Source organism: Saccopteryx bilineata, chromosome 5 (assembly GCF_036850765.1).
Source record: "Saccopteryx bilineata isolate mSacBil1 chromosome 5, mSacBil1_pri_phased_curated, whole genome shotgun sequence".
Lineage (NCBI taxonomy): Eukaryota > Metazoa > Chordata > Mammalia > Chiroptera > Emballonuridae > Saccopteryx > Saccopteryx bilineata.
This window is the reverse complement of record NC_089494.1, coordinates 53,888,548-53,915,689: the sequence shown is the minus strand read 5'-3', so window position 1 is coordinate 53,915,689 and position 27,142 is coordinate 53,888,548. Positions and strand designations below refer to the sequence as shown.

The window sequence follows — 27,142 nt, the reverse complement described above, 5'->3', positions numbered from 1 at the left end:
CAGGCTGCATTTTGCCCCCAGTATATTTTCCTACGTGGAAGCGTCCAGGTAAACCCTGCCATTGGGGCCCTACTGGTGTTGGTTAATGACCTGTCCCCTCCCTCTGCCCCGCAGGAAACGTGCCCAACGAGAAGATCGCGATATGGCTCAAGGACTGCCGGTGAGTCCTCACTGGCGCCGCTCGCGTCCCGGAGGCAGATCCACGCAGCTGGGACACCCGAGCCCAGTGATTCGGGCCGCCATCCCCGCAGGTCCCGTGGCCTTTGTAAGATAGAAACCGGAAAGTGAGCCTGAGGATAGCTTCCTCCTTTAAGCAAGTAGAAATGGAAGTACTGTGACCGCGGATTATTTGATGACCGTGGTGCCGCTACAGTTGTTAGTACTTGAGCTCTGGTGCATGATGTTAGTTTAGCATCAGAGAATGCAAACCTAAAACAGATAATCAAGCCGCGTTACTATGCTTCCCTTGTTTTTATTCGAGAGGATTTTCACAAAATATTTTACACAATATTTTATTTTGCTTTTGTTTGACATCTGTACATCTGGCCTGGAATCATTTCCCTTTTAAATGTGTTTTAGATGAGTTTAATTTTACTTTAACTACAGTATATTAAACGGGCTTTAATTTTTGTGTGTGTGCCCTAATCCTGTTTGGAAAGCTATTAGAACTAGCTAACTTTGTTCTTGTAGTTTAGTTCTTGGAAATGCATTTGTCAGATGGCGTTGGAATTCATGGAAGGGAAATAGAGCTTTGAAGGCATTCAGACTGCATAAATCAATTTAATTACATGCTTTAGCAACTGGTACAAAATGTTTGATAAAGGAGATGAGGAGATGAATCATATTGCAAGTAAATCTTATGACAGTGAAATATGCTTGTTTCACATTTTAATTTTTTTTTCAATTTATTTGCTACTTATAAAATTATATGAAGAATATTGCTTTGATTAAGATGTTTGCTTCTGTACCTGTTTTTTGCCACATCATTTTGGGCTTTTCTTAATCTTTTGTTCAAGTGCCAGAGTTTGGGAAATCTTTTGCCTTTTTTCCCTAGAGATATATCAAATACTGGCCACTACTGTATTGATGTTGTTTTTTGATTAATTGCCTGGAGCTTTCCTGAATACTCTTTATTACATAACTCCATAACCTTTATTAGGGTTGTAATATACCCTTCTGAAATATGATAAAATATGTGGACCTTCTTTCTAAAGATGTACAAAAAAAGGTTTAAGAGCAAGAGAAGTGTCACATTATTTTATGACGTAAAGGAATTAAGCTTGTATAAGAGATTATACTAAGGATCAGTTATAGCTCCTGGATTGTATCAAGTAGATAGTAAATAAGTGCATCTTTTAGATAAATGCAATAGGCAATTGTTAGTATTCAGCAAGACACATCATGTCTGAAAATTCCAGAAGTTTTATTGCTAATCTCGATTTATATTGTCAGATTTTAGTCTGCTGCTCCTGTCCTCAGAGGTTTCCTTTTTGTTCCTACAGTTGCACCTGTTCTGTACAAAAGTGGCATTCGTTTGTGCCTAGGAAAGCTGGAACAGGCCTTTTTATGTTGGTTTTATTATTACAGATTTGACTTCTAGGACATATGCAACTGTATCTTTTTTCTATAACAATTTAGGATCCTTCCCAAGTTGAGCATGTATCTATAAATATTTTGTACATTACAGACAAATGATTTGAAATCAGCGTTTTTCCTCCATAAGTTCTTGAATAGTTTTTATTTTCTTATTGCTGTCTATATCCTAAGTAAAGATACCATTCTGTCTTTCCTTAAAGGAAATCTTTGATAACAATTTTTTTTTTTTTTGGCTAAGTGGAAACAGATTGCTTGAATAAGCATCTAAGAAGGGACAGATTTTTTTTTTTTTTTAATTCGGAAGAGAGCAATTATAAGAGTAGAGACTTATGTTTGAAGTAAAATGCCAGTTATATTCTGCTTATTGCCACTTTGTGTTAGTGCACAGATCAGTGGACACATCTGAAGAAGACGTAATCCAGTGTTTTGTCCTAAGAAAGTAGCCATCGAGAAGAATGACTTTTTGAAGACATAAATTAGAGATTAAATTATATGTAAAAACTTAGCTTAAAGGTTGTATTAATTTCTCTGTCGTAGTTGTTTATGGCTCTTTTACCATAAGAAAAAAATCATAAAAAGCACTAATTGTACTAAAAGCACTAATGTTCACAAACTGCCATTGCTTATATATTTGCATAGTCAACATTTAATTGGCATTTCAGTAACATTTATTTGAAACTGATATTTTTGTGTTGACTTTGATGGAATTTTTAACAGGTATAAAATGTTATGAAAGTAGAATTTTCAAAATAAAACAATTTGTTTCTGTAAAGTAGCTTTGAGAAAGAAATGAAAAACATTTTTGCATTAAAAAAAGATTTCTGAGTTATCTGAACGACAAGAATGTGAAAGGATTTAGTAATGGCTAGTTCTTAAGGTTGATTCTCAAGCCAATGTTTTAGTAATTTTCTTTTCAATGTTAAATGAACAACATATGTACTTTTTAGTTTAAAAGCAGAAAATAAATCTTTAACTTCTCCATTTGAATCAAGAAAGATAGTAGGTGGGGTAAGGGAGGTGCCAAGTGGTACCCTAAAATGCTAATGGTAGATTTAACAGATAAGGTTTAAGAAAACTGTTGAGCCTTATTTCTCACTAGATTTGACTTTTTGATTTTACTGAAATGAAGATTTGTTTTCTTTTAATTCTGTTTCCTGTGTTTAGGGAGGGGACTGAGGGAAGCAAACATTTTCTTCTCAATTTCCGTTGTCATTTTCTTTTTCTGTAAAGAAAATGCCAGTTCATATCATTTGTAATTGCCATGCTTGCTCTTAATTGCTGACAGATCAGATGTGTGATTAAATGATTCCTGCTAAACTGACTTGACATAAGTATTTGCTTAGTTAGTAGCATGTTACTTATGTAATCCACTTGCATTCCTTGTGTGTTTGGGAGAAGAGTTACAGTGTGATTAGAAGCTTGATTAGCTATAACCCGTTAAGTGTTAGGCTGTGCAGTGACAGGTCTCCAGACAGCTTTTTCAAGACTAAGGTTTATATGTTTCTCTGGTTTCAGTACCCCTTTGGGAGCCTCACTGGATGAGCAAAGCAGCGGTACACTCAAGGGTAAGAAAAAGTTGCCTTTCTAAGTCTATTCTTTAAGAGGGTTCTGCTTCATTTGTCCTGTCAGTGAAAGTATGTGTGTGTGTGAATTATAAAAAGCAATATTTATTTTTAATATACGTTGTTCTGCGATAGAGGCCAAAAGGGAGAAGTCTTGTCAATAAACTTTAAAAACAGTGGTGAGTTTAAGCAAATTACCAGATCTTTTTACAACGTGAAATTTGTGTTTCTGTTGTTCATATAAAGAGATTATAAAGAGTAATTAAGTATAGAAATATGACATGTGAACATAAAGAAAATATATATCATGTGAACTAGGTCAGCATTAGTGAAGCATTTCTTTGCTTACACTAACTGAAATGGCCACACCTGAAATTCTGTCACCTGTGCAAGACAGAATTCTAAAGTTCAAAGCACAACAAGAATGTGCAGGTAGTGGCAAGGCATATAAAAAACAGTTACAGTATCAGGAAAATCTAGCTTGAGCTTCTGACTTAATATAAAGGACGTGAAAGGAAAGAGTGCTTTAGGATATGGTTTTCTTTGAAATTCTTGGGTAAGATGTGTTATCTACCTGAACATCTTCAAAGGCATATGTATTAAATAGCCTGTAGATCAGCTTCTAAGAACTTTACCTGGCTGTAAATCATGGTTACTTTATGATAAAGTTTATACTTGCTTCTTGAAATTGTGTAATCAGAATAATTTCTGAGGGAATTCAGGTCTGAAACACTTTACAATATATTAGAGTTTGCTTGGTTGATTTCGTTTAGTAAAAAATGATTTTACCTGGGTATCAGCAAGAACAGAACATCAGGATGAATCTTTTAATGTTTCTTTCAGGTGTGCTTGTGAGAAATGGAGGAAGTTTTGAAGATGATTTGTCACTGGGAGCTGAAGGTACCTTTGTTTGGAAGAACTGTGTTTTCATATAGTTTTAAAATTTAAAAATAAAGTTGATTGCTTTCAGGTTTAAGATTCTCAGAGCTAAATATTAAGGTCATTAAAATGGCTCAGACATATTTTATAGGACTTTCTGTATGTTAATAATTGAGTCAGAACCTATAAGATACATATAGGAATGGTGCTGAAAAACCATTGTTAAATGCCCATGTGTCTTTCTTGGAGTTAAATGCTCAAAGGAACTGTTTGGAGGCAAACAATGGTGATATAACTGAGGGAAGAATTGTCCCTCAGAAGGAAGGAAACTTAAATATTTATACATGAGAAAACTAAATTGAAGCTTATTTTTAGTATGAGGTAGCCTTATGTCAGACTCACAGCTGCAGCTTGTCTTTCTCTTTGCATTCAAGTGTCTCCTACCTTTCCCCCTTTCTGCTTTTTCCAGAGTGTTAGGAGATTAAAGGATGAAGACAAAATAGAGTTACTAGAATTTTTTAGAAATAATTATGCTATGTCTATTGCAGACTTCATTAGCATTTTAAAAGTGGGTTGTGCTATGGTTAAATTTTTATATATTATACAGTTTCTTCCTGAGATTATAAAGCTTTCCACAATGTAAAATTAAGAATTGGTTATTTTATTACTTTATTGCTATTTTAAGACTATCTATATCTGTATAGCTGAATACAGTATGCTTTTTATAAAAAAAAAATAAGGATTTTATTAAATCTTTTAAAATTGTAATTTGATGAATAATGAATTTATCTACTGAATTTAATTAATATCCTTGATCTCTTGCTGTTTTCAATCAATCTGTCTGAGTTAGAACATTCTAGTCAATATTGAAAATTCTGGAATATATCCGTTTTTATTATCACTGTTAGTGTGCTTTCAAGGAGTGAACTCTTAAGTAAAGAGCTTAAACTCAGTGCTTTCCAGTCAGCACAGTCGCACATGTCACCCCATTTTTAGATGCAGTTCAGCATTGCTGTAAATAACACTTTGACATTTGTCTTCGTAGTTTCTTGCAATACATAATTATTTTTTAAGACTTTATTTTTTAGAGTAATTTTAGGTTCACCAAAAAATGGAAGGGAAGGTACAAATATTTCCCATGTATTTCCTGTCCCCGTTATGTGTAGCCTCCCCGTTGACTAACACCACTACTACAGTGGTACAGTCCTTACGAGTAATGCACCTGCAGTGCAGCATCGTAATTACTGTCAGTGCATAGGTTACATTAGTGTTAATTCTTGGTCTTGTTCGTTTTATAGATGTTAACAAATGTTAGGTACATGTAGCCATCTCTATATCATCATCTAGCATGTTTTTACTACCCTAAAAATCCTCTTTGCTTTGCTTGTTTACCCTTATTGAATGATTTTCTGGGAAATCAAACCCTAAAAGGATATCCCAGAGAAGAGGGAAGTTCATACCATTTTACTGGAAATTATTTTAAAATTATTTTCATTCATCCAGTAAATATTTATTGAGTTGCTACGAGTTAGGGATCTTTCTGATTGATGTACAAAGAAACTTAAGAAGTTACCATGACTTTGCAGATCAGAAATGAAAAAAAAAAACCTGATGTGCATAAATAAATGTTTTAAATTAATGTCATGCTTTATGTTTGTCTAAAAACGTTAAATGCAGTACATTTAACTTACTGTAAATTTAAGAATAACAATCTATATCTGTTTAGAACTTGTAAGTCTAAGATAAACTTGAAAGGCAATTTTTAACATTGAAATGAGTATAAAATTTCCAAGTATCTGCATTAAAACGTGGTTGTAACTGGAGTGAATTTTTAGCCTTAAAAAAACACATTAGAGGTTGATGTATACTATTTCTACATTTAATGCTGAATCATGTTTTTGCTTTTAAGATATTTTTAACAGCTTTCATGTTTAATAATTAGAACTACATATATCATATACATTGTACACCTGCTTACCACTTGTTTCTAAACTGTTAAAGAAGTTTAATTGGTTATCTATGTCTTTGTATTGTTTTATTCAGTGGAAGTAGTTTTATATTGCTAACTCACAAAAACAACTTTCAAAAGCTACTGGATCTATTCTTATCAATCTGTACATTACTATTAATGATGTAGACTGAATAAGTCAACACAAGAATTTGGCATATTAAGCATTTAGCAATATTATTATGACTAATTTGCTTTCTTGCTGATTGTATTATAGTAGTTACTGTCCTACTAACAATTGGACTCCACATTTATTCTTTTACCTGTAGCCAACCACCTCCATGAAACTGATGCTCAAATCGAAAATTGGTATGTAACTGTGTTTGTTTTCTTTCTTTTTTTTTAAATGAAGGACATTTAGGAGAATAAGGTTTTATATAATTTAATTTTATTTATAGCAGTAATATCTTGGCCAAGGAGAGAAGACTACAGTTTCATCAGAAAGGGAGAAGTATGAATTCCACTGGATCTGGGAAAAGTAGTGGGACAGTCTCAAGGTAACTTGTTGTGAAATTATGCTGCAGTTACATTGTGTTGTAGATGACCTACTACTCTTGCCACTTTTTCTAACTTGGATTTGGCTTAATATTATGAAATAAAAAGGAATCCAAAGTGTTTCATGTTTCAGAATGACTAATAGGAACAGCTGCTGCTTTTATTTTAAATTAAGATTACATAAAAAGTAACAAATATGTTTATAGTGCTGTTGGAATTCATTAACAGGTATTTTGAGCCCCATCAACAACTCAAAAGAGAACTCCATAGTGGAGTAACTTCTGCTTCCAAAATTCTTTATTCCGTTAGGGTCTTGAGTTGCTCTGACATAAAAATCAGATCAACCTTTTTAATGTAAAGTTTGACAGTTAAGCATAGATTTTTCTTCATTAGTGAATCAAAGATTTTTTATATATTAAAATAAGCAAATATATGTGCCTCTGGAACCAGTTATTCAAATTATTACATTAGAATCTGAGCATTTTCTCAAAAACAAATTGCAATTTTCTTCTGTTCAAGTTCTATCTCTAAATGGTCCTGTATTTCTCAGTGAGTCTTAGCTTGGATTATCAGTGGTATGAGAGAGGAGAGATGCTAAATGTTCAATTTTCAATGGAATTAGAGTAAGAAGTTACCTTTGTATAATCCATGCTCACCTGACTCCTCCTACTTCTGAGTGGAAGTGGTTAGGGAGAAGTTGCAAACAAGCTCCTCCTTCACTTTCCTGAGATCAGGTTGTTACCTGTATTACCTCTTCTACAGCCAAAGAGAGCAGAAAAGCTCAAGTTCTACAGAATGTCATTTGGTACCATAGTTCTTCCAACTTCCTTCTGTGTTTTCCCTGTTCATTTCTTCTTTAATCTTTTTATTCCTAATTCTCTCCCACATTTCCTCCATTTGTTTTGTATTAGCTACTTTACTGAGACTCTCTTAAAATGACAAAAAAAATAAGGTGAGGAATCACTTAGAGAATCTCTTACTGAGGGTTAGCTCTTTTCCCCCAATATTAACAGCTTGAGAATGGACATTTTTAAAGTTATTTATCACATTTAGTACACAGTGTATAAAGATACTGAAATAAGCAATGATTTAAAGCTGTAGAAAAAGATTTTATTATAGGAAAGCAGGAATATGAATTTATTTATAATGTAATGTGGACTGTAAACTTATTTTATATCTTGGTATTTCTTTTCTTTTTTTATAGTGTTTCAGAATTGTTGGAACTTTATGAGGAAGATCCTGAAGAAATTCTTTATAATCTTGGGTTTGGACGAGATGAACCGGATATTGCTTCCAAAATTCCTCCCAGATTTTTCAGTTCATCATCATTTGCCAGAGGAATAGATATTAAAGTATTTTTGAGTGCTCAGATGCAACGGATGGAAGTAGAAAACCCAAATTATGCTTTAACAAGTAAGATTTTTAAATATTAGCGTTATTTTTTAAAATTATAGCATCCATAGCAAGATGGTCTTATTTTTAAAGCCTTACTAATTTCTAGGACTCGCACTGTAGATAGATTTAATTATTGAGGTTGACACAATAGCTATTTTACTTATTTGAAAATTTTATTATTCTACTTTTAATATCTAAAATTTTATTATAGAAGTTAATTTACCTCTTCTTCTGCTCCTTCCAGATTCTTACGTGTTACCTTGCAGAGTGACACTTGCTATCTTGTAGAGGGGCACTTTTAAAACCTTAGGTTTATGGCTATCCCAGATGGCTTTTCAAGAAGTGAAGAAGTAGGGAAGGGACCTTGTTACTTTTAAATGAAGTCAATTTCAAGTGCTTTTCTGTCAATCTAAAATAGTCTGACTAATTTGGTAATTTTTATTTACATTTTTACTTTGCTTATTTTTCTCTGTTAACCAGAACTTCCAAAAACACTATCTTTAGGTAGTCCTTGGGTTATCTTTAAGAGATCTATAAATCCATCCCCCTCCCTAATTAGATATAAATATGTACTTATGTATACTTTATTAGGAGAACATTTGGAAGGGTCTTAATGGAGCCCAAGACCTAAAAACAGAATCACAGCTGTAGATTGATACCTAGTCCTTTCTGTTTTATTCAGTGTTGTCATGCTTTGTGCTTCTTTCTGGTTTTTAAAACTGTAAATGCTAGTGCTTAGAGGGGAAAATCTTCACAGTTAAGGTTTAGGCAAGAGAAAAAATAAATCTGGTTTCATGATCGTTTAGATTTAAGTGCAGTTATTGGAATTCTGAACAATAGCAATGGCTTAATATATATAAAACTTAAATATATAATTGAAATATATTTCTTTTCTTCTATTTTCTGGAATAGATTGTATGTAGTTGGTGTTAATTCCTTAAGTATATGGTGGAATTTTCCTGTGAAACCAATCTTACTCTAGAAGTTTCTTTGTGAGGTAGTTTAAATTAAATATATATTTTAATACTTTAAGATGTAGTGTGTGTGTGTGTGTGTGTGTGTATGTACATACATAAAATTAACACTTTTACTTTTTGTAGGCCGTTTTCGTCAAATTGAAGTGCTTACTACTGTGGCCAATGCGTTTTCCTCTTTGTACTCCCAAGTCTCTGGGACTCCCCTGCAGAGAATTGGAAGCGTGTCCTCAGTCACCTCTAACAAGGAGACAGACTCGCCTCCACCTTTAACCCGAAGTAACACTGCAAATCGCTTAATGAAAACACTATCAAAACTAAATTTATGTGTTGATAAAACAGAGAAAGGAGAAGGTAGTACTCCTTCCCCAACAACTGAAAAAGGAAAGATTCTGAATGTTTCAGTGAGTGAAGAAAGTGGCAGTAAAAATGATCAAAAGTCTCAGAAAATTGTAAAAAAGAAAGACTCATCTTATATGTTGGCTACAGTTAAAGAAGAAGTATCTGTTAGTTCTTCAACTATTATGGAGAGTGATGACATTGGTAGACTTTCTGATGAAGCAAACAGTAATTTTAACCAAGAAACTGAAAGTGAACAAAGCAAAAAAACTCAAAGTCATGATAAACTGGTTGAGGAATCTGGTCATATGGGATCTGATTTAGGTAGTGATTTCCACATGGCCAGCCACAGTGAGCTGGAAAATAGCAGTGAGGTGAAAAACACGCACATATCCACAGCTGAAAAAGAGCCGTGTGCACCGCTGACGATCCCGTCCATAAGAAATATAATGGTACCGCAGAAGGACTCCTTTGAAATGGAAGAGGTAGGTAAAACATTACTAAGACCTGTTTCAAATAAAAGTGCCAAAAAATATGTTTTCTTTCTTTTTTTTAAATGAAAGATGACTAGATTTATACTAGAAAAAAACTCTAGTTTTGACTTTTTAGGTTTTTTGTTTTATGTTTCACAAACCAAGAAGTGGCCCCAGGAATATGTGAAACAAGGTCCTGTACAGTTTATCAGCTCCTCTAGATCCTCTGTTGTCCACTGCTGATAGAATACTTGAACTTTAACCCCCTTTCTCTCAGAGTTTGATGCCTGAGAAAGTCCTGAGAGAATATTCATATTCAACTCAATACTGCGTAAGAGTTAAAAACATAGTCTCTTGAAATCAAACACGTTTGATTTCTGACTCTGCCATTGAATTGCTGTGTGCCTTTGGGCAAGGTTTTATTAATGTATCTCAGCGGAAGTAAGTGTGAAGACGACTTTGAGGATAGGTTTGGGTATGGGACTGGAAATACCAGAAGGATAGGCACCTGAAGGGAAGGATAAGGAACCCCAGGAAGGAGGTTTGAAAGGCCACCAAATGGGATTTCTGCAAGCCCAGTAGCAATATTTGGTTACTTTTCTTCTTTTACATAGTGTTAGTCCTGCTAGTTTTGAATTGGACAAAAAACACTGCTTTTGAATATCAGAAGCTGATACTAATGAGTTGTAGCTATATAGCTTGAAGCAGGAAACTGATACTTATCCAGTACCTAACCTATCTGTGGCAGGCACTATACTGAGGCCCTTGAAGTACTGTTCTCTTTCAGTCTGGGAGGCAGGCAGTGGTGGTCTTACTTTACACAGAAGGAAAGGGAGGCATATATGTACTGCTGAAGAGTTGTGGCTCTAAATTATGTACAATTTTTCTTTTTAAAATTTATTACAGAATAAATTTAGTTACAGCCCAAGTAGTTTTAGAATCACATGTCTTTATATTAGGGAATTGGAAAATGGGTAATTGATTCTGCCCATAAATGCCCTCTTAGGTGAGTGTGTATCTCTCATTAGCGAAGGTTTTTCACTTATTGCAAAATTACAATTGTTGATTTAACCATTTACCTCTTTGTAGTCTTTGAATATATCTTGTAATACTTTAATTCCAACTGAAAAATGAAATAAAAAGGGAGCTGGAGAAGCCCTTTGAAACACTTTATATTTTTTGGCTAACTTCTTTATATTTTATATATTTTTATATTTGTACTCTTTAATCCCTTACATATTTCTTAGAATGAATTCAGAAAATGATTAATTAATACTCCATTTTGTTTCATTTTATTATTTCCTTTTTTAACTGTTGTGATCAAAACTTGTCCTAGCACTCATAATTCAAGTGTAAAATCTTGCCTTCCATTAGGACCCCTCTCTGTAACAATCAGATATGACGATTTACTTGCTTCAATGCAATAGCAGAGTATAAAAATTTAAACAGATTGTTTGACTTTTACAAATCTGATATCGGTGATTCAGGTGAAGCGACACTCTCTTATGCTGTTTTTTAATTTCTAGAATTCCTGATTTCTAAGCTGTAGTTTTAAAAAACCATATTGATACCATACACATAAAAGGTCTTAAAATGTTTATAAAGTGCTAGATTGATGCACTTTGGCTGCAGTGTAACATTTAATGATAGACTGGGCTGTTCTTGCTCCCTCTGCTGGCGGAAAGCACTTAATGAAAAGAAAGTAATGTGACATTGACCATTCATTGATGGTTGAAGAATAGGGGAATAAATACTTTGTTTTCTAAAAACGAATATATGGTTAACCGTAGCTACATTGTAAATATGAGGAATTTTAAGAATTATTAATCCTGTTCTTCAGATATATTTTAAATATGGATAAAAAGCTCCTAGAATTGTGTTTTAATCTTTTTCGGGAACTCTGAAGAAAGCTTGTAGAACAATGGATAAAGAGGGGAAATAATGTGTTTCTTGAATTTCCTCTCCTCCCAAGCTTGATTTGAATCGTACTGAGTGAGAACAATCTTACTGAAGCAGACATTAAGATCCCATTCAAAGTGTTGTTACTGTTTTTCTTTTGGATTCCTTTCCCTTGAGGTTTGATTCCTATTGGGAAATTTCATCTTGTAAAAATAGCAAATAAGTATAAGTCAGAGCATGCATTCTCTGTCTGTCAGTAAGCCAGTTTTCAAAGAGATTGTCCTACTGCCAGTTGCTTGGGAGCTAGGTAGCAGAAAATGCTGCACTCACAGCTCTGCGTGAAGCTGCCTGATACCTTTGAGGCAGAAGGTAAGATCTGACCATCACCAGGAGCAAAGAGAGGAAATAATGTAATTGTAAAGAGAGTTAATAGATGACAGAAATGACTCAGGCCTTGGAGAATGAAAGTGACTATTTCTTTTAATAGAAAAACGGAAAAACAGACTATTTTCAATTAAAAGTCAGCTTATAAAAAATGTCTTGTAGACTATTTAAAATTTTTCAGTGTGTCTAACAGTTATAAAACCCTGCTCTTGAGTTTTCTAATTCTTAATGACTTGCCTGGATAACTCTTGATTTTGAAATTGTTTATTTTGAATAAATCCATGATAACTCTAGAGCCATAAACTAGTAGTGTTCACATTTAAACCAAATGATCCTATTCACTAAGCAATTGTTCTTTTTGTGTTAAGGAAAAATTTCTCTTCCTTAAATGTGAGAGAAAAGAGGATTTTTATCTGTATATTTCTGTAAATAGATTGTTCTTATTTTCTCACTCTGAAAATGAATTTATATTTAAATATAGACATAATTGGAAGTATACATAAGCTATGGGAGGTTACTAAGTTTCTAATCCTGTTTTCACAATGATTGTTGATTTAACTAATGTACCTCATTCCAGTAGGTTATCACTTAACATCATTTTATTCAACATTGTTTTGTTGTAATGTTGATGAGACGCTCTAGGAACTTAACTTTTGTTTATATTAACTAGCATATGGTACATTTGGTTTTGTTATGCGTCGTTTCACTTAAAGTCGAAGAACGTATTGATAACATTAAGTGAAGACTTACTGTAATTATTTTAGCAATTAAGTTTAAGAATTCCTTTTATATATTGACCTAAACTAAAATAATCTCAAATCAGATACTTGCCAGTTAAGTTGTTCCTTTCACCTTTCAAATTTAATCATATGTGTTTTGAAGCAAGCATTGGGTCTGCAACAGAATGTGACTCTAACACATGACATATGCACCCATGTCTGTTACTTCAAAGCCCTGTCAACCATTGTTTCATTATTTGATATTTATCTAAAAGAGTTAAGTTAGCTGTTTTTTTTAAAGTATTTACCTAACAGTAAAAATTAATTATCTGTATGTATGTGTGTTTTTAAAACTTGAAAGGGTTTTTTTTAAAGATAAAAGTTTTAAAAGATATATATAGAATCATAAATTAGCACAGAATGAGTTCTTTGAGTTCATTTTCCAATTTTCTCCCTAATGAATGTGGCAGTGTTTTTCCTTCCTAATATCTGATAGTACCTGACAGCAGTGGCTCTCCATAATTGAGAGTAGTTCTGTTCCCTTTGACATCAGTGTCTTCCCGAAGGGGAGGGGTAAGGGTGTGTCAGTATTGGGATTTGGGGGGGAGGTGGCAGAGAGCTGTTGTAAATCTTTCCCACTTCACTGTTTCAGAAATACTTATAACCACATTTGATCATTCTAAGGATCTGTGAGGTGGGAGTTTCAAGGTTTATTTTGTAGTTAAGAAAACAGAATTATCACAGGCATTGGACAAGAATTCATTTCATCTAATGCACAGCCCCATACTACTTCTTTAGAAAAATAATGCTTCCCTTTGAATTGTTTTGAGATGTCATTGAAAACTAGGCAGAACTGTAATTTCTAAAGCTCCAGTTTTGATTTTCTTTTTTAAAAAACTGCCATACAATCTTTTCATAGCTCCGAGGAAGGGTTATTTGAGTTAGAACATTCCACTTATTGCTGCTCTGTAAAACACAATACAGTAGTATTGTGCCTAAAATATAAATGTGACAGATGTTTAAAAAACAGAGTAGGTGTCTGCCATGGTAACAGGACATTGATTCAAAAGGTATAATCTTTGTTTTATTAAAATGGTTTTAAAATGAAGTAACTCAAATGTGTGGCTTACTTCTAAAGCTATTTTATACAGTTTTAAATCCCCAAACTCTGAGGCCAGCGAGTTTGTCATTTTGGTTTTAGTGCAGGACTTGAAGGGGTTTGTTGTTGTTTGTTTGTTTGTCATTTTATTTTGAAAAGTTTCAAGCTTTCCCAAAGATTAGAAAAAATAAGATAATAAGCACCTATTATCCATCACTCAATTCAGTTGTCATTATTGAGCTGTAGTTAACTTAATGAAAGGCATCCTGGAGTAAATGACCAGAATTCTACCTGTGATTGAAAGCATTGAGTGCAGCAAAATAATGCCACGTAAATCTAAGTTCTATGTTTGTGTCTTAATTTTCCAGGTGCACCCCATCCCAAATATACTGCTTTCCTTTGCTCATCTGTGACTAATAATAGAACATAATAAGCTATGAAATTCAACCGTTATCACTAATGTGTCTTTTCTGCCTTCAACAGAATGTGATGATTTTGCTAAGTGGTCAGAAGGCTCCTGACTTTAATAGTTTTATTTGTAAAATGTGACCCTCACACCTTTTTTCTTTCTTTCTTTTTTCTTTTTTAAAAGGCATTTTTCTTTCAATCAGTTTTGGGGTTTGTGGTGAAAGGAGAGAGGAAATAGATTGATTATTTTTTGCTGTAGAGAGCATCTTGAAGGATAGTCTACTAAGGATAGTCATTAAAGTCATGTTATTTTGTGACTAATTTTGTAAATCTAAGTAACAGAATATGTGATAATTCTATATTTAAAAGTGAGAGTTTATAATTTTGTTATATCATCATGCTCTTCCTAAATTGAGATTCCTAGAATATAAAGAGACATATGTATTTCTTTTATACTTTTCTAGTCTATTTGATATTTACTTTATAGAAAACTCATTGAAATAGGTTAGGCCTGAATAGAGACTAATAATAGACCCTTTGTTGAATATAAAAAGAAAATATATTTTGTTTCCTTGCACACAAAACAATGGTTTTCCTGTTGAATTTATGTCTGCTGCTTTGAAGAATATAACATTTCAATAACAGAAAAGTAGAAACTATTTTATATATGATTCATAGGTGATGCTTTTAAATGGCCAGTGTGGTTTCAGTTTTCAAAAGATTTATAAACTTGGATTCATGGAACTGTTTAGGACAAAGATATTATAGATCAGACCAGTTTTTAAATTAGGTAATAGCTTCTTTAACCTTAGGGCTTTTTCATATTGGTCATTCCACTCATTCTTACAGAATATTTCTTATTTTTGGATGGATTTATAGCTCAGAGCTTCCAGGACTCTACCTAAAACCTGTCTGCTATTTGCTCTGATTTGTTGAATATTGAAATCTCATATATTTGGCTAGTTAATTTGCCCACATAACTAGGATATTCTTTATTATTTTAAGTACTAATCATTACAGGGTATAAAGTGTTGGGAATTAGTATTCTCCCCATCAGTGGGCCAATGTTCAATCTTAATATAGAGTTGGTTATGTTAGAATAGATAAGAGTATTTAGAGGGTGGGTGTAGTGAATAAGGAATCAGAAAACTCCTGAGTTATATAGTTGGCAAAAAAGACTGTAAATACAGAGACAACTTTTATGGGTTTGATTTTTTTCTTTGGACTGATTTTTCAGGGGGGAATTATGGTTAAGGATCTTTCAACATTTTAGTTCTGCAGTGAAACATGCTTTTTTACCTACAGCTAGCTCCCAAGTTACGTCTAAAAAGAACAAAATATGTATGGACAAAGAAGTCTTGCTCATGAGTGATTTTTTTTTACCTCAACATTTATGAGATGCTATGAAATTTTGCAGTGAGAGCACAATGTGCCGTTTTCAAAGATGCCTGACTTGTCCTTGCCTCAGCTCTGTGTCAGCCATGTCATGGTCTGCTGCTGTGAATCTATTAGCATTTCTCCTGGGGTTGCCCGTACACTTTAAAGTTTAATATTTAGAAAAGAACTTATTTGTAATGGATCTATTTTCCATATAATGGCAATTTGTTTTTAATGAGAAAGCTTATACATGTAGTTATTTTTCTTTGCTAGCTACAAACTTGCATTCCTATTGTTAATTGATAAATAGATTTGGGGCATTTTAATAATTTAGAGATAAGATGTCTTGCAATTTTTAAATATACAAAGCTTTGTACCCTTTTAGTTAGGTCAATTTGTTTAATAAATGATTATCAAGAGGTATCCTTCTTTGCCATAGATTCTTTTAAGTTTTAATTACTTAAAACTCTTCTGTAGGTTCAAAGTACAGAGGGAGAAGCTCCTCACATTCCAGCCACTCACCAGCTCGGTCCCACTAAGTCAAAACGAGGTAAGTAGACAGATGTCCACTAGATCCAGACACATTACCAAAGTGTCATCCGTTGATGTGGAAAAGGGTTTTATCCACCAGTATTTGTTGTACATAGAAGTGTAAAAAAGACAGCTAAGAACACAGGTTTGCATGCTTCATTATGGTTTGGTTATAGAATTTTTTGTATTCTTGAAGACTTTTGTGCTCATAATTTTAGTTAGCTTATCCTGTAATGACCTCATTGCACAATTCTGTGTACTTGAAATATTTTGCAGTTCTGCGTAGGGCTAGGTGGGAAGTGATAGAGCAACAGATTCAAGCCTGTGGGTTTTATGTGGTTATGATGGAATATATACTTGTATTATCTACTTCTGGGTTTTCTTTATTTAAATATGGCTTCTAGGTATGATCCATGAATATGTCTCTGGCAAAAATCACCAACATCTCAGCAGTAGTTAAAACTAGTTAGATTAAACTCAGGCTGTGGATCAAAGGTGAATGGCTGTAGATACCGCTCTTCTCTTGAGTTATTAATTATTGACCAAAGAACCTTTGGATTCATTTCTTTCGCTTTTAATTTACATCAAGAAAGGCATGTCTGATCTCCTTTAAAGTCACAAAGCTTTTGAGATTTAGCAAAAAAGACAGAGGAAGTGGAAGTTAAAATGACCACTGAAGGTAGGACTGTTTATTTTTAAAACTTTACACATGCTGAACCACCCTGCTTTTTCTAAGCGAAGATTCATATGTATGTTCCTAAAATAGGAAATTGCATGTTTGTTTTCTTCTGATCTCTGAAATGACTTCATAAAAGACAATTTGCATATTTTTTATTGCAATATGTTACTAAGAAACAAGAGCTCCACTTACTAGGTCACTATAGTTCTCATCAGACACAGAACCAACTTTATTATTTAATTTTCTTCTCCTTGTAAATCCATAAATACATGTATATGTTTCTGAGCTTTAAGGCAGAGTTCATAGCCATCAAGGAGTCTTTGCTTTAGACCGGTAGACAAAGGATATATATATTGCAGAAGCGGCTTGCCCTGTGTCAAACGGGGTAGTAGTATCTTTAACCTCTGAGCTGTTTTTCACGTTGGTCATTCTACTCTCATGCCTACGAAACATTTCTTATTCTTGAATGGATTCATTGCTCAAAGCTGCCAGGACGCTACCTAAAACCTGTTTGCTATTTGTACTCATATTTGTTCAAGGTTGGAATCCCTCTATCAGGCTAGTTTGCCACATTTCTAGGATGTGGGGAAATTTTATATATTAAAATAAAACCATATAATTACTTTAAAATCTTTCAAAATTAAGTTTCTCCTTCTTGTAGGAAAAATGGAATGTGGTTTGTAGTCACATCTTGTTCTCTTCCTCATATCGATACAGAGTCTCTTATTTCAGGCAGAATAAGTAAAAATGTTAACCTTTTATGAGTCACATTTTTATCAGTTGACAGTAAAATGGTTTTGTGTGTGCATGAGAGATGGAGAGAGAACAATGTAGTGTTTTAGTCATTTTTGAAATGATGAAAATGTGCAAATATCCTTGATTAATCATAATGGCAGAATTAGAATCACTGGTATATACTTATAACTTTAGTAAAAATGCATAGAGTGTATGTATAAAAGTACTGCAGTTTGTTAATAGGACTTTTGAAATTAACAATGATCTTAATCTCAAATCCAGTCTTGGGATTTACATATATTGAAGCCCAGACAGGTTTAGTGACTCAACTCATGTCATACACTATCATTTAGACATAAATATTTTGAGAGTAATATTTTGAGAGCAGTGCAAATTTTTTTTATTACATAAGAAAACAGTATATCTATATATTTTTTTGTATTTTTTTTTTTCCTGAAGCTAGAACCCGGGAGAGACAGTCAGACAGACTCCCGCATGCGCCCGACCAGGATCCACCCAGCACGCCCACCAGGGGGCGATGCTCTGCCCACCAGGGGGCGATGCTCTGCCCCTCCTGGGTGTCGCCATGTTGCGACCAGAGCCACTCTAGCGCCTGGGGCAGAGGCCAAGGAGCCATCCCCAGTGCCCGCGCCATCTTTGCTCCAATGGAGCCTCAGCTGCGGGAGGGGAAGAGAGAGACAGAGAGGAAGGAGAGGGGGAGGGGTGGAGAAGCAGACGGGCACTTCTCCTGTGTGCCCTGGCCAGGAATCGAACCTGGGACTTCTGTATGACAGGCCGACGCTCTACCACTGAGCCAACCGGCCAGGGCCGAAAACAGTATTTTTTTTGTCTAACAGAGTATGCAGGTGTTCTATTTTATTTCTTTATGATACTGATCAAATAAAATATCCAGATTTTGTTTTGTTCTCACTTTAATTAGTTTGCTCTGATTTTCCAGTTTTTAATTAGAAATGTCCTACTTCTTCAGTTAGGACAGAAGTCTATTTCTTTTTAGTTCTACAAGTCTCCTGTTGGAATAGTGTTTTTTGTGAAACTGAAATGTCTAAAGAACCTAGATTGTGACTTTTAGGTTATAGAATAGTTTTACCTGCTTTGTACATGGTTTCTAAAGTAAGCCTGTGAGATAGGAGAATTATCATTCTGTTTTTTCAGAAAGTTATTGCTTACAGAAAAAAAGCAGGAACTTGAACCCAGGTCTCTTTAATCTTTCTGCTGCCTTATACCTTCTCTGAAGCCCAAGCAGTCTACACTCTGACCTAACTAACTGTGTGAATTCAGACAGGGCTGACCACGGAGGGTGCACTTGGTACAGACTGCTCCTCTGCAGATAGAGCAGATCTTAGCAGTGGGAGCCTGAGTGCTGCTGGCCATGCAGGCTTCCCGGGGCCCTCTGGCAGCTTGCCCTTTGCCCAACCAGATAGGCAGTTTCACTTCTAAATCCTCTAACTGATTACTTAATTCTGTTGTTGCTTTAAGGAGAATACTTATTGATTCATTCAGCTAACATTTTTTATTGTTTGCTTGTGCTAGATACTGGGATACAAAGAAGAGTAAATAAAATTCTTGCCATCAAAATGCTTACAATGTAGTTTAAAAAAAGATATAGAAACATGCAATTAAGGTGATAACTGCTGTAACATAAGATGTTAATCATTTTCTCAATTACTGTAATGCATAATTAGTACCTGTGGTAACTAACAGCTTATTCCAATTCAGTTTCACTTTTTTTGTTGTTAAATGAGAGGCAGGGAAGTAGAGAGACAGACTCTTGTATGTGCTCTGACCAGGATCCACCTGGCAAGTCCCCTACAGGCAATGCTCTGTTCATCTGGGGTTGCTGCTCCGTTGCTCAGCAACCAAGCTATTTTAGCTCCTGAGGTCATGGAGCCAACCTGGGGCCTGGGGCCAACTTGCTTGAACCATTCTAGCCATGGCTGCAGGAGGGAGAGAGAGAGAAAGAGAGGGGAGAAGGAGGGGTAGAGAAGCAGATGGTCACTTCTGCTGTGTGCTCTGACCAGGAATCAAACCAGGGACTTCAACACTCTAGGCCATTGCTGTACCACTGAGCCAACCGGCTAGGGCCTCAATCTTACAATTATTCCAGTTTACCTAGACTCATCTAGGGTATGGATCAGTTTTTTATATTTTATTATGAAGTCTTATTAACTTCCAAATGATATTACAGAATTATTCTAAATTATTTATGAGAAAAAAAAATTACTCCATTCCATGATGTTCTAGGCTACAATGGGATATTTTTCAAAGTCAAGAAAACTTTGATTTTGAACTTTATTCAAATATATATGTGGAGTTTTTTATTTCTATCATTCAAATCTTAAATGAAGGGATTTGGTAATCACACGTTATTTAGCCTGTTGCTTTTGAAGTTTCACAGAACTCGAATATCTCATGAAGTGTCTCCCTTAGTAAATAGGATAGTTAGAAAGCTTCTCCCACTCTGGTATTTGTAGTGTGATTATGCTTGTTGTGCTTAGTTGGCCTTTTTACATACTTGACGATTTTTTTTAGGTTATACTAACTGGAAATTAGAGTTTTAGGACCAAAAACTCAACAAGGTTTTTATAAGATTAATATATTATATTATGTACTAGTTGAACCTATTTGACTGATAGTTTTATGCAATTTGTTTTGAAAAAATTATTTCCTAGTTTACAAATGTTTATGATGTTTAGGTACCCTTGTATACAAATTATTTAGCATATTGGCCTTAATTATAATTTATTTTCTTATTAGAAAGGTATCAGAAATTTTTATACACTACATTTACATTTCTGACTTTACCTAGTGCATATTCACATATTTCACCTTTATATATTTATGTAACAGATATGGTTTATTTGGATTTTTTTAGAACCATTTTTTTGTGTCAGGCTATTGTCCTCCATGGATAACACATTAATTGGACTTAACCAAAATACACTATAATTAGAGCTTAATTAATAATTGAACATTGAGTTTCTGATAGATCTGATTCAGTTTTTGTTTGAATTTGACTTAACACCTGTGCTTTGAAGACACAATTTTGTCTAATTGATGCGTATTTTTCTAAGACAGAATTAACGTTGTATATCTTGTATCTGTTGAGAACCACATATCTGTTATAATGTTCTCATCGAAGTCATGCATAGCATTTTGGTAAAACTACATTTCTTTTGCTAGATCATCTGTTACGTACTGCAAGTCAGCATTCTGATAGCAGTGGTTTTGCTGAGGACTCGGCAGACTGTGTCTCCCTTAATCACCTTCAGGTAAAACTTTCTACTCTTATAAGCAGTATGATTAACTTCTTCATTTTTTTTTTTTTTTGTACTTTTCTAAAGCTGGAAACGGGGAGAGACAGACAGACTCCCGCATGCACCTGACCGGGATCCACCCGGCACGCCCACCAGGGGCGACGCTCTGCCCACCAGGGGGCGATGCTCTGCCCCTCCGGGGCGTCGCTCTGCTGCGACCAGAGCCACTCTAGCGTCTGGGGCAGAGGCCAAGGAGCCATCCCCAGCACCCGGGCCATCTTTGCTCCAATGGAGCCTTGGCTACGGGAGGGGAAGAGAGAGACAGAGAGGAAGGAGGGGATGGGGGTGGAGAAGCAAATGGGCGCTTCTCCTATGTGCCCTGGCCGGGAATCGAACCCGGGTCCCCCACACGCCAGGCTGAAGCTCTACCGCTGAGCCAACCAGCCAGGGCCTAACTTCTTCATATTTAAGTGACTTTAGTAGCTATGTATTTCAAGACTGAATCTGTGATTTCTTTATCTTTTAATTGACAATAAGAATAAAACTTTCTGGAATGCAGATGTGTAACCTAAGCATTTGACTACAAATTTTAAGTTTCATTAATTCTTCATCTCTCTGTGACTGAATAATTAAAAACAGCAGAAAAATATTTTATTTTGAACCACCAGTAAACAGGATTTTTTTTTTTTTTTTTGAGAAAGAGAGAGACGGGGTTACAAACAGGGACAGACAGACAGGAAGGGAGAGAGATGAGAAGCATCAATTCTTCATTGTGGCACCTTAGTTTTCATTGATTGCTTTCTCATATGTGCCTTAACTGGGGGGCTACAGCAGACTGAGTGACCCCTTGCTCAAGCCATTGACCTTGGGCTCAAGCTGGTGGTGAGTCTTGCTCAAACCAGATGAGCCTGCGCTCAAGCCGGTGACCTTTGGGTTTCAAACCTGGGTCCTCTGCGCCCCAGTCCAATGCTCTATCCACTGCTCCACTGCTTGGTCAGACCAGAGGAATTTTAATTATTAACCTGATCTGTTATATTTCTTATTTCTTACCATAATTGCGTTTTAGTATTTTCCAAGAATTGTTTATTTAATAACTAACATTAAGTGTGGATCAGTGGCTTACATTATATGACTTTTATGTGAGAGTATGTTAGATAACCCATGTTTATTCTCAAGGAGCATGTAGTCTGTGTGCAGTACACAGAATGTATGACAGATGTTTAAAACACCTATGCACAAATTTTAAAGAAAATTGAAGTAAGAGAAAAAAACCAAAAAGCTCCTAGGAACAGCATTGGGGTACACATATAAGAGAAGTGTCTTGGAGACTCAGGAAGAATAACCCACTGAGCAGAAGAATTGGGATATGGAAGAGAAACTTTTTGAAAGCTATGGGCATCGGAGTGCAAAGATGAGAATTTGGTTGTTTGGAAATTGAGTACTTGAGTAACTACTGATATTATGAGGTAGATGCATTACTGGAGAATAAATCCACTATAAGGAAGAGAAAATAAGAATGTTAGCTGTTATTTCAAATAAGGATGATAGCTTAAACCTTTGAGAAGTGAATTTTTTTCATGCTTGCTGACCCCTGGGAGTGAGGTGTTGTTTTTGTTTTTTTTTTTCTCAAAAAAATGGAATTAGTTCCAGTTACAATTTTATTAACATAAATCATGTTTGTTTGATAACCAGTTTATGGAAACAAGAAGAACATACATTTGCCATTTTTTAATGTTACCTTACCCGTTTTTAAAATAAATCGATCATACTCTGGATGGTCAGGAGGTATGAGGACATACATGAACGTTCTTACTACTCAAAGGTTTATGGGTGATAGGTCTTTCTGTCTTCTTCATACAGCAATGACGTAGGGAAGTTGTTAGGAAATAGGCCCTAAGAGAATAGTGTTGGCTGCAGTATAATTTGGGATAAAACTCTGGGGAAATACCCTAGTCCTAGAGAGGATGTGATCAGAAGGACAGGCTGCAGGCATTAGTTTTGAAGAAAGAGACACAGTTTTGTTCCAATTTGGAGAAGGAGTGATGGGGAGAGGTATGGGGAAGTTTGAAGGTGCTAGGGAAGAAAGTTAGGCAAGTTTAGTCCATTTTTCTCTGAGTGATTGTCATGTGTTGGATAAAAATATCATGGGGCCCTGGCCAGTTGGCTCAGCAGTGGAGCGTCGGCCTGGCGTGCGGGGGACCCGGGTTCGATTCCCGGCCAGGGCACATGGGGGAGGCGCCCATTTGCTTCTCCACTCCCCCCCTCCTTCCTCTCTGTCTCTCTCTTCCCCTCCCGCAGCCAGGGCTCCATTGGGGCGGGGATGGCCCAGGTGCTGGGGATGGCTCCTTGGCCGCTGCCCCGGGCACTGGAGTGGCTCTGGTCGGAGGAGCGATGCCCTGGGGGGGCAGAGCATCACCCCCTGGTGGGCAGAGCGTGGCCCCTGGTGGGCGTGCCGGGTGGATCCCGGTCGGGCGCATGCGGGAGTCTGTCTCTCCCCGTTTCCAGCTTCAGAAAAATACAAAAAAAAAAAAAAAAATGTGATGGGTGTTGAACAGGGAATTTAAGGAAAATAGTAAAGGTCTGGAATAATATTAGTGGAAATTGGAAGGGTTGCTGATTCGGGGCAGTAAAAGCAGTTTTCAGTAGCACCAGGGTCACAGCAGAGGTAGGAGACCCTAAAAATATAGAAGTGTTGTATCTCTGGCATTTTGTTAATGATGCTTATTTGACTTCTTCATCATGTCACCTGTTTTTCTTTCTCAGGTTCAGGAATCATTGCAAGCCATGGGGAGTAGTGCTGACAGTTGTGACAGCGAGACAACAGTCACTTCAGTTGGTGAAAACCTTGCCACGCCCACAGCGCATGACCAGCCTTACTTTCCTGAATCTGAGGAGACCCTCATTACTCTTCAGAAGGGAAGAGCTGCTGACAAAAGAAGGTCCGATAGCCAGGCTTTCCTCCTGGGCGAGACTGTGGAGAATACAGGAAGTAAACAGCCCGCCCGCAGTGCCTGGGGTCCTGTTGCCGAGGTGACTGCAGTGGAAGAGGACTCGTCTCAGTCTCCGGCCGGGCCGGAGGAACTGCCGCGGGAAGCCAGTGCGGACAGTGACGCGAGTCCAGGCGCCGACTGCGAGTTTGTGCAGTATACCACACACCATATTCTTAAATCCTTGGCTTCCCTTGAAGGTAAAGGCAGTGAGAAGGGCTCTGGAAGTCTACCTGCACCTCTCTCTTCTGTGGACAGAGTTAACACAGCTTTGCAAAGAGCGCAAATGAAGATCTGTGGTCTGTCTGGTCAACGAGTAGGGCGTAGCTTGGTAAAATCGAAAGACCTGTTGAAACAGAAGTTACTATTTGCCAAAGCCGGCTATCCTCTAAGAAGGTCTCAGTCTTTACCAACCACCCTGTTGAGCCCAGTAAGGGTTGTGTCCTCTGTCAATGTTCGACTCTCCCCAGGAAAAGAGACCAGATGCAGTCCACCTTCCTTCACCTATAAGTACACACCTGAAGGGGAACAGGAATCGGAAAAGGAGCCGGTGGAGCATGACGGTCAGTCTGTAGTGAAATCCACTATTTTCATCTCTCCTTCTTCTGCGAAGAAAGAAGAAGCCTCTCAAAGGGAGGCGAACCAGATGGAGGAGTGTCATCCTCGAAGGACTCCGACCTGTTCCCTCTACGCTCCTGGGCCCATGTCCCGGTCCGCATGCTCCCTTCACTCCCTGCACTCGGAGTGGCCGGAAAGGCCCCTGTGCGAGCACATGAGGACCCTGAGCACTCGCAGTGTCCCCAACATCTCGGGCGCCACCTCCTGCAGTGCCTGCAGCTCCCCGTTCGGCTGCTCTTACTCACACAGACACGCCGCCCACCCTTACGGGGCGGGCTCTGTGAACCCGCCCTCCGCCATTGAAATGCAGTTGCGAAGAGTATTGCACGATATTAGGAACTCCCTGCAGAATCTTTCACAGGTATGAGGAAAAGTATAGCTTTCTGAACTTTTTTATTTTCCCTTTTATTGAAATGAGCTCCTCTTAATTCACTGAGAAGCTAGGACCCATTAGGCACAAAAATCAAGGCTCCTCACCTGTATTTTCTTCCACGCCTGAGCTCGTCTCCACCTGCCCTCCTCCTGCACTCTCCCCTCCCATCTTGGGAACGTCTGTAACTAACACTGGGCAGGGCACAGTTCTCTGCTCCTGTTCTCCCTTCTCTAGAAGAGATATTGCCCATTAGGTATTGCTCCCTTCTCAGCCTCTGCTCTTTTGTCCCTGTTATTAAAAAGCCTTTCCTCTCAAGGACTTTTTCTCCGTTTCTCTGCCATTTGACAGCGTTCACCATCTCTTCCTTTCTAAGTGTCCGTGCCCTTGGCCTCAGTGGCGCCGTGTGTCTGGTTCTGCTCCTAGCTCTCTGCCTAAGCTTTCCCCTTCACCTACTGACTCCTGAGGCTGTTTCCTGGCTCAGACTCAGTCTGCTTCCAGTGGATTCAAAGACTGAAACTACCCCAGGAAAGGAAACAATCAGGTAAAAATGTGAACTTGATTAAAAATAGTTTGTGTGTCTTATCACTTTTAAAGTCATTCCTCTCGGAACTGTTAGTGGGCTAGAAATAATTCCGCCTAAAAAGCCCTGAAAATAAGTAAAATGTCCTTAGGGTTGCCTTTTATATTTCATATTTCTTTTATAAATCTCTTTCTGAACTACTTATATTTAGAAAGTTAAGGAAAGGAAGAAAACGGCAGTGTAATGCAGTGGTCATAGTGCTTAGCTAGGGAGTCAGGAGGCCAGGAACATGTATAACACATCTCTTACCATGACGACAGTAGACAGGAAGCCCCTTTGAGAGTAAAAATTAAAGTTGTCACTTTTCAAGTTATGTAGTAAAATGTAAAATATATCTTCTTTTAAATGCAGATTTCATTCGTCATGACCATTATCTCCAACTGATTTTCAATCTAAACAGAGTGTGGGTGTTTTTCCTTTCTCTTTACAAAAAGGAGTTCTGTGGGAGTGAGGGGTTTAACCTTCCACTCTAATGGCGTGAGGCTGGGCCTGCGCTGTGCACCTTTCTGTCCAGACCCGCGTGTTCCTCTGCTCTGGGTGTGTCTCCTCCTGGATGCACCATCAGTGTCTCAGCGAATTAGTTTCTGCTTGCCACCTCAGTAGACAGATGCTCTCTGTGACCTGGGCCCTGCCTTCCTCTCCAGGCTTATTTACTCCTCATGTGTGTGAGCCAGCCATCGCTGGACTGCACGCAGGCCTCTGAATCGTGCTCGCCTAGGTGGCTGGTTTTACATATGCCACCTTTTTTTTTTTTTTAATCCTGGAGTACCCCTCCCTTGCCTTTCTTTACCTGACAGAGTCCTGTTTACTGTTAGGGCTGAGCTCAGTCAGGTATCAGCACCGATACCAGATTAGGTATCCCCTAAACTGGATTTTTGTGTTTCCATCATAGCACTCCTCTCCACCCCAATATATATATATATATATATATATATATATATATATATTTTTTTTTTTTTTTTTTTTTTTTTTTTTGTATTTTTCTGAAGCAGGAAACGGGGAGAGACAGACAGACTTCCACATGCGCCCGACCGGGATCCACCTGGCACGCCCACCAGGGGCGACGCTCTGCCCTTCCGGGGCGTCGCTCTGTCGCTACCAGAGCCACTCTAGCACCTGGGGCAGAGGCCAAGGAGCCATCCCCAGCGCCTGGGCCATCTTTGCTCCAATGGAGCCTTGGCTGTGGGAGGGGAAGAGAGAGACAGAGAGGAAGGGGGGGGGGTGGAGAAGCAAATGGGCGCTTCTCCTATGTGCCCTAGCCGGGAATCGAACCCGGGTCCCCTGCACGCCAGGCCGACGCTCTACCGCTGAGCCATCCAGCCAGGGCTAACCCCAATATTATAATAATTTTTTAACTTCAGTTTTTTTCTTACATTCTGAGAATACTTGAAGGCTAGGAATGTTTTTTATCTTCTTTTTACCTTTTTTTCTTCACTGCTTAAAATAGGAACATATAGTAGATACTCAAATGTCTAAGAATGGTTGTAATGATTGATTGCTATGCTCTCCAAGTCTGTAGTCCTCTTATGTCAGAATGGCATCTGCTATTGCTTCTACATTGTTGAGATTTGTTTTCCTACTTTCTCAAGACAAGAGGGAAGCTCTATAAGACATAGATGAACTGGACACGTTTCTTTGCTTCAGCCTCCTTCCAAATACACTGACTTTACCTGAAACATAGGAATAACAACACGAAGGACTGATTTATTTGGTTCCTGCTTACAATAGGAAGTTTTCTTTTGTTTTTAATAATTTTG

At 37.1% G+C, this 27,142-nt stretch overlaps 1 protein-coding gene and 1 non-coding gene across 3 annotated transcripts in view; one reads left to right on the top strand and one right to left on the bottom strand.

Moving 5' to 3' along the window:
- ITPRID2 (ITPR interacting domain containing 2) overlaps positions 1-27,142 on the top strand; it is a 38,810-nt gene that overhangs the window by 813 nt on the left and 10,855 nt on the right. Inside the window, exons 2-11 of one of the 2 annotated variants that reach the window (XM_066278697.1) lie at positions 115-160; positions 3,112-3,161; positions 4,002-4,058; positions 6,315-6,354; positions 6,447-6,542; positions 7,745-7,953; positions 9,036-9,733; positions 16,085-16,157; positions 20,754-20,842; positions 23,591-24,793. In XM_066278697.1, the coding sequence (XP_066134794.1) occupies positions 115-160; positions 3,112-3,161; positions 4,002-4,058; positions 6,315-6,354; positions 6,447-6,542; positions 7,745-7,953; positions 9,036-9,733; positions 16,085-16,157; positions 20,754-20,842; positions 23,591-24,793 (2,561 nt within the window). Of the gene's footprint in view, positions 1-114; positions 161-3,111; positions 3,162-4,001; positions 4,059-6,314; positions 6,355-6,443; positions 6,543-7,744; positions 7,954-9,035; positions 9,734-16,084; positions 16,158-20,753; positions 20,843-23,590; positions 24,794-27,142 lie in introns of both variants that reach the window. The other variant, XM_066278696.1, reaches the window with a different exon arrangement.
- Positions 18,306-18,381, bottom strand: TRNAD-GUC (transfer RNA aspartic acid (anticodon GUC)). The gene has a single exon. It is a non-coding gene; the product is annotated as a tRNA-Asp (tRNA).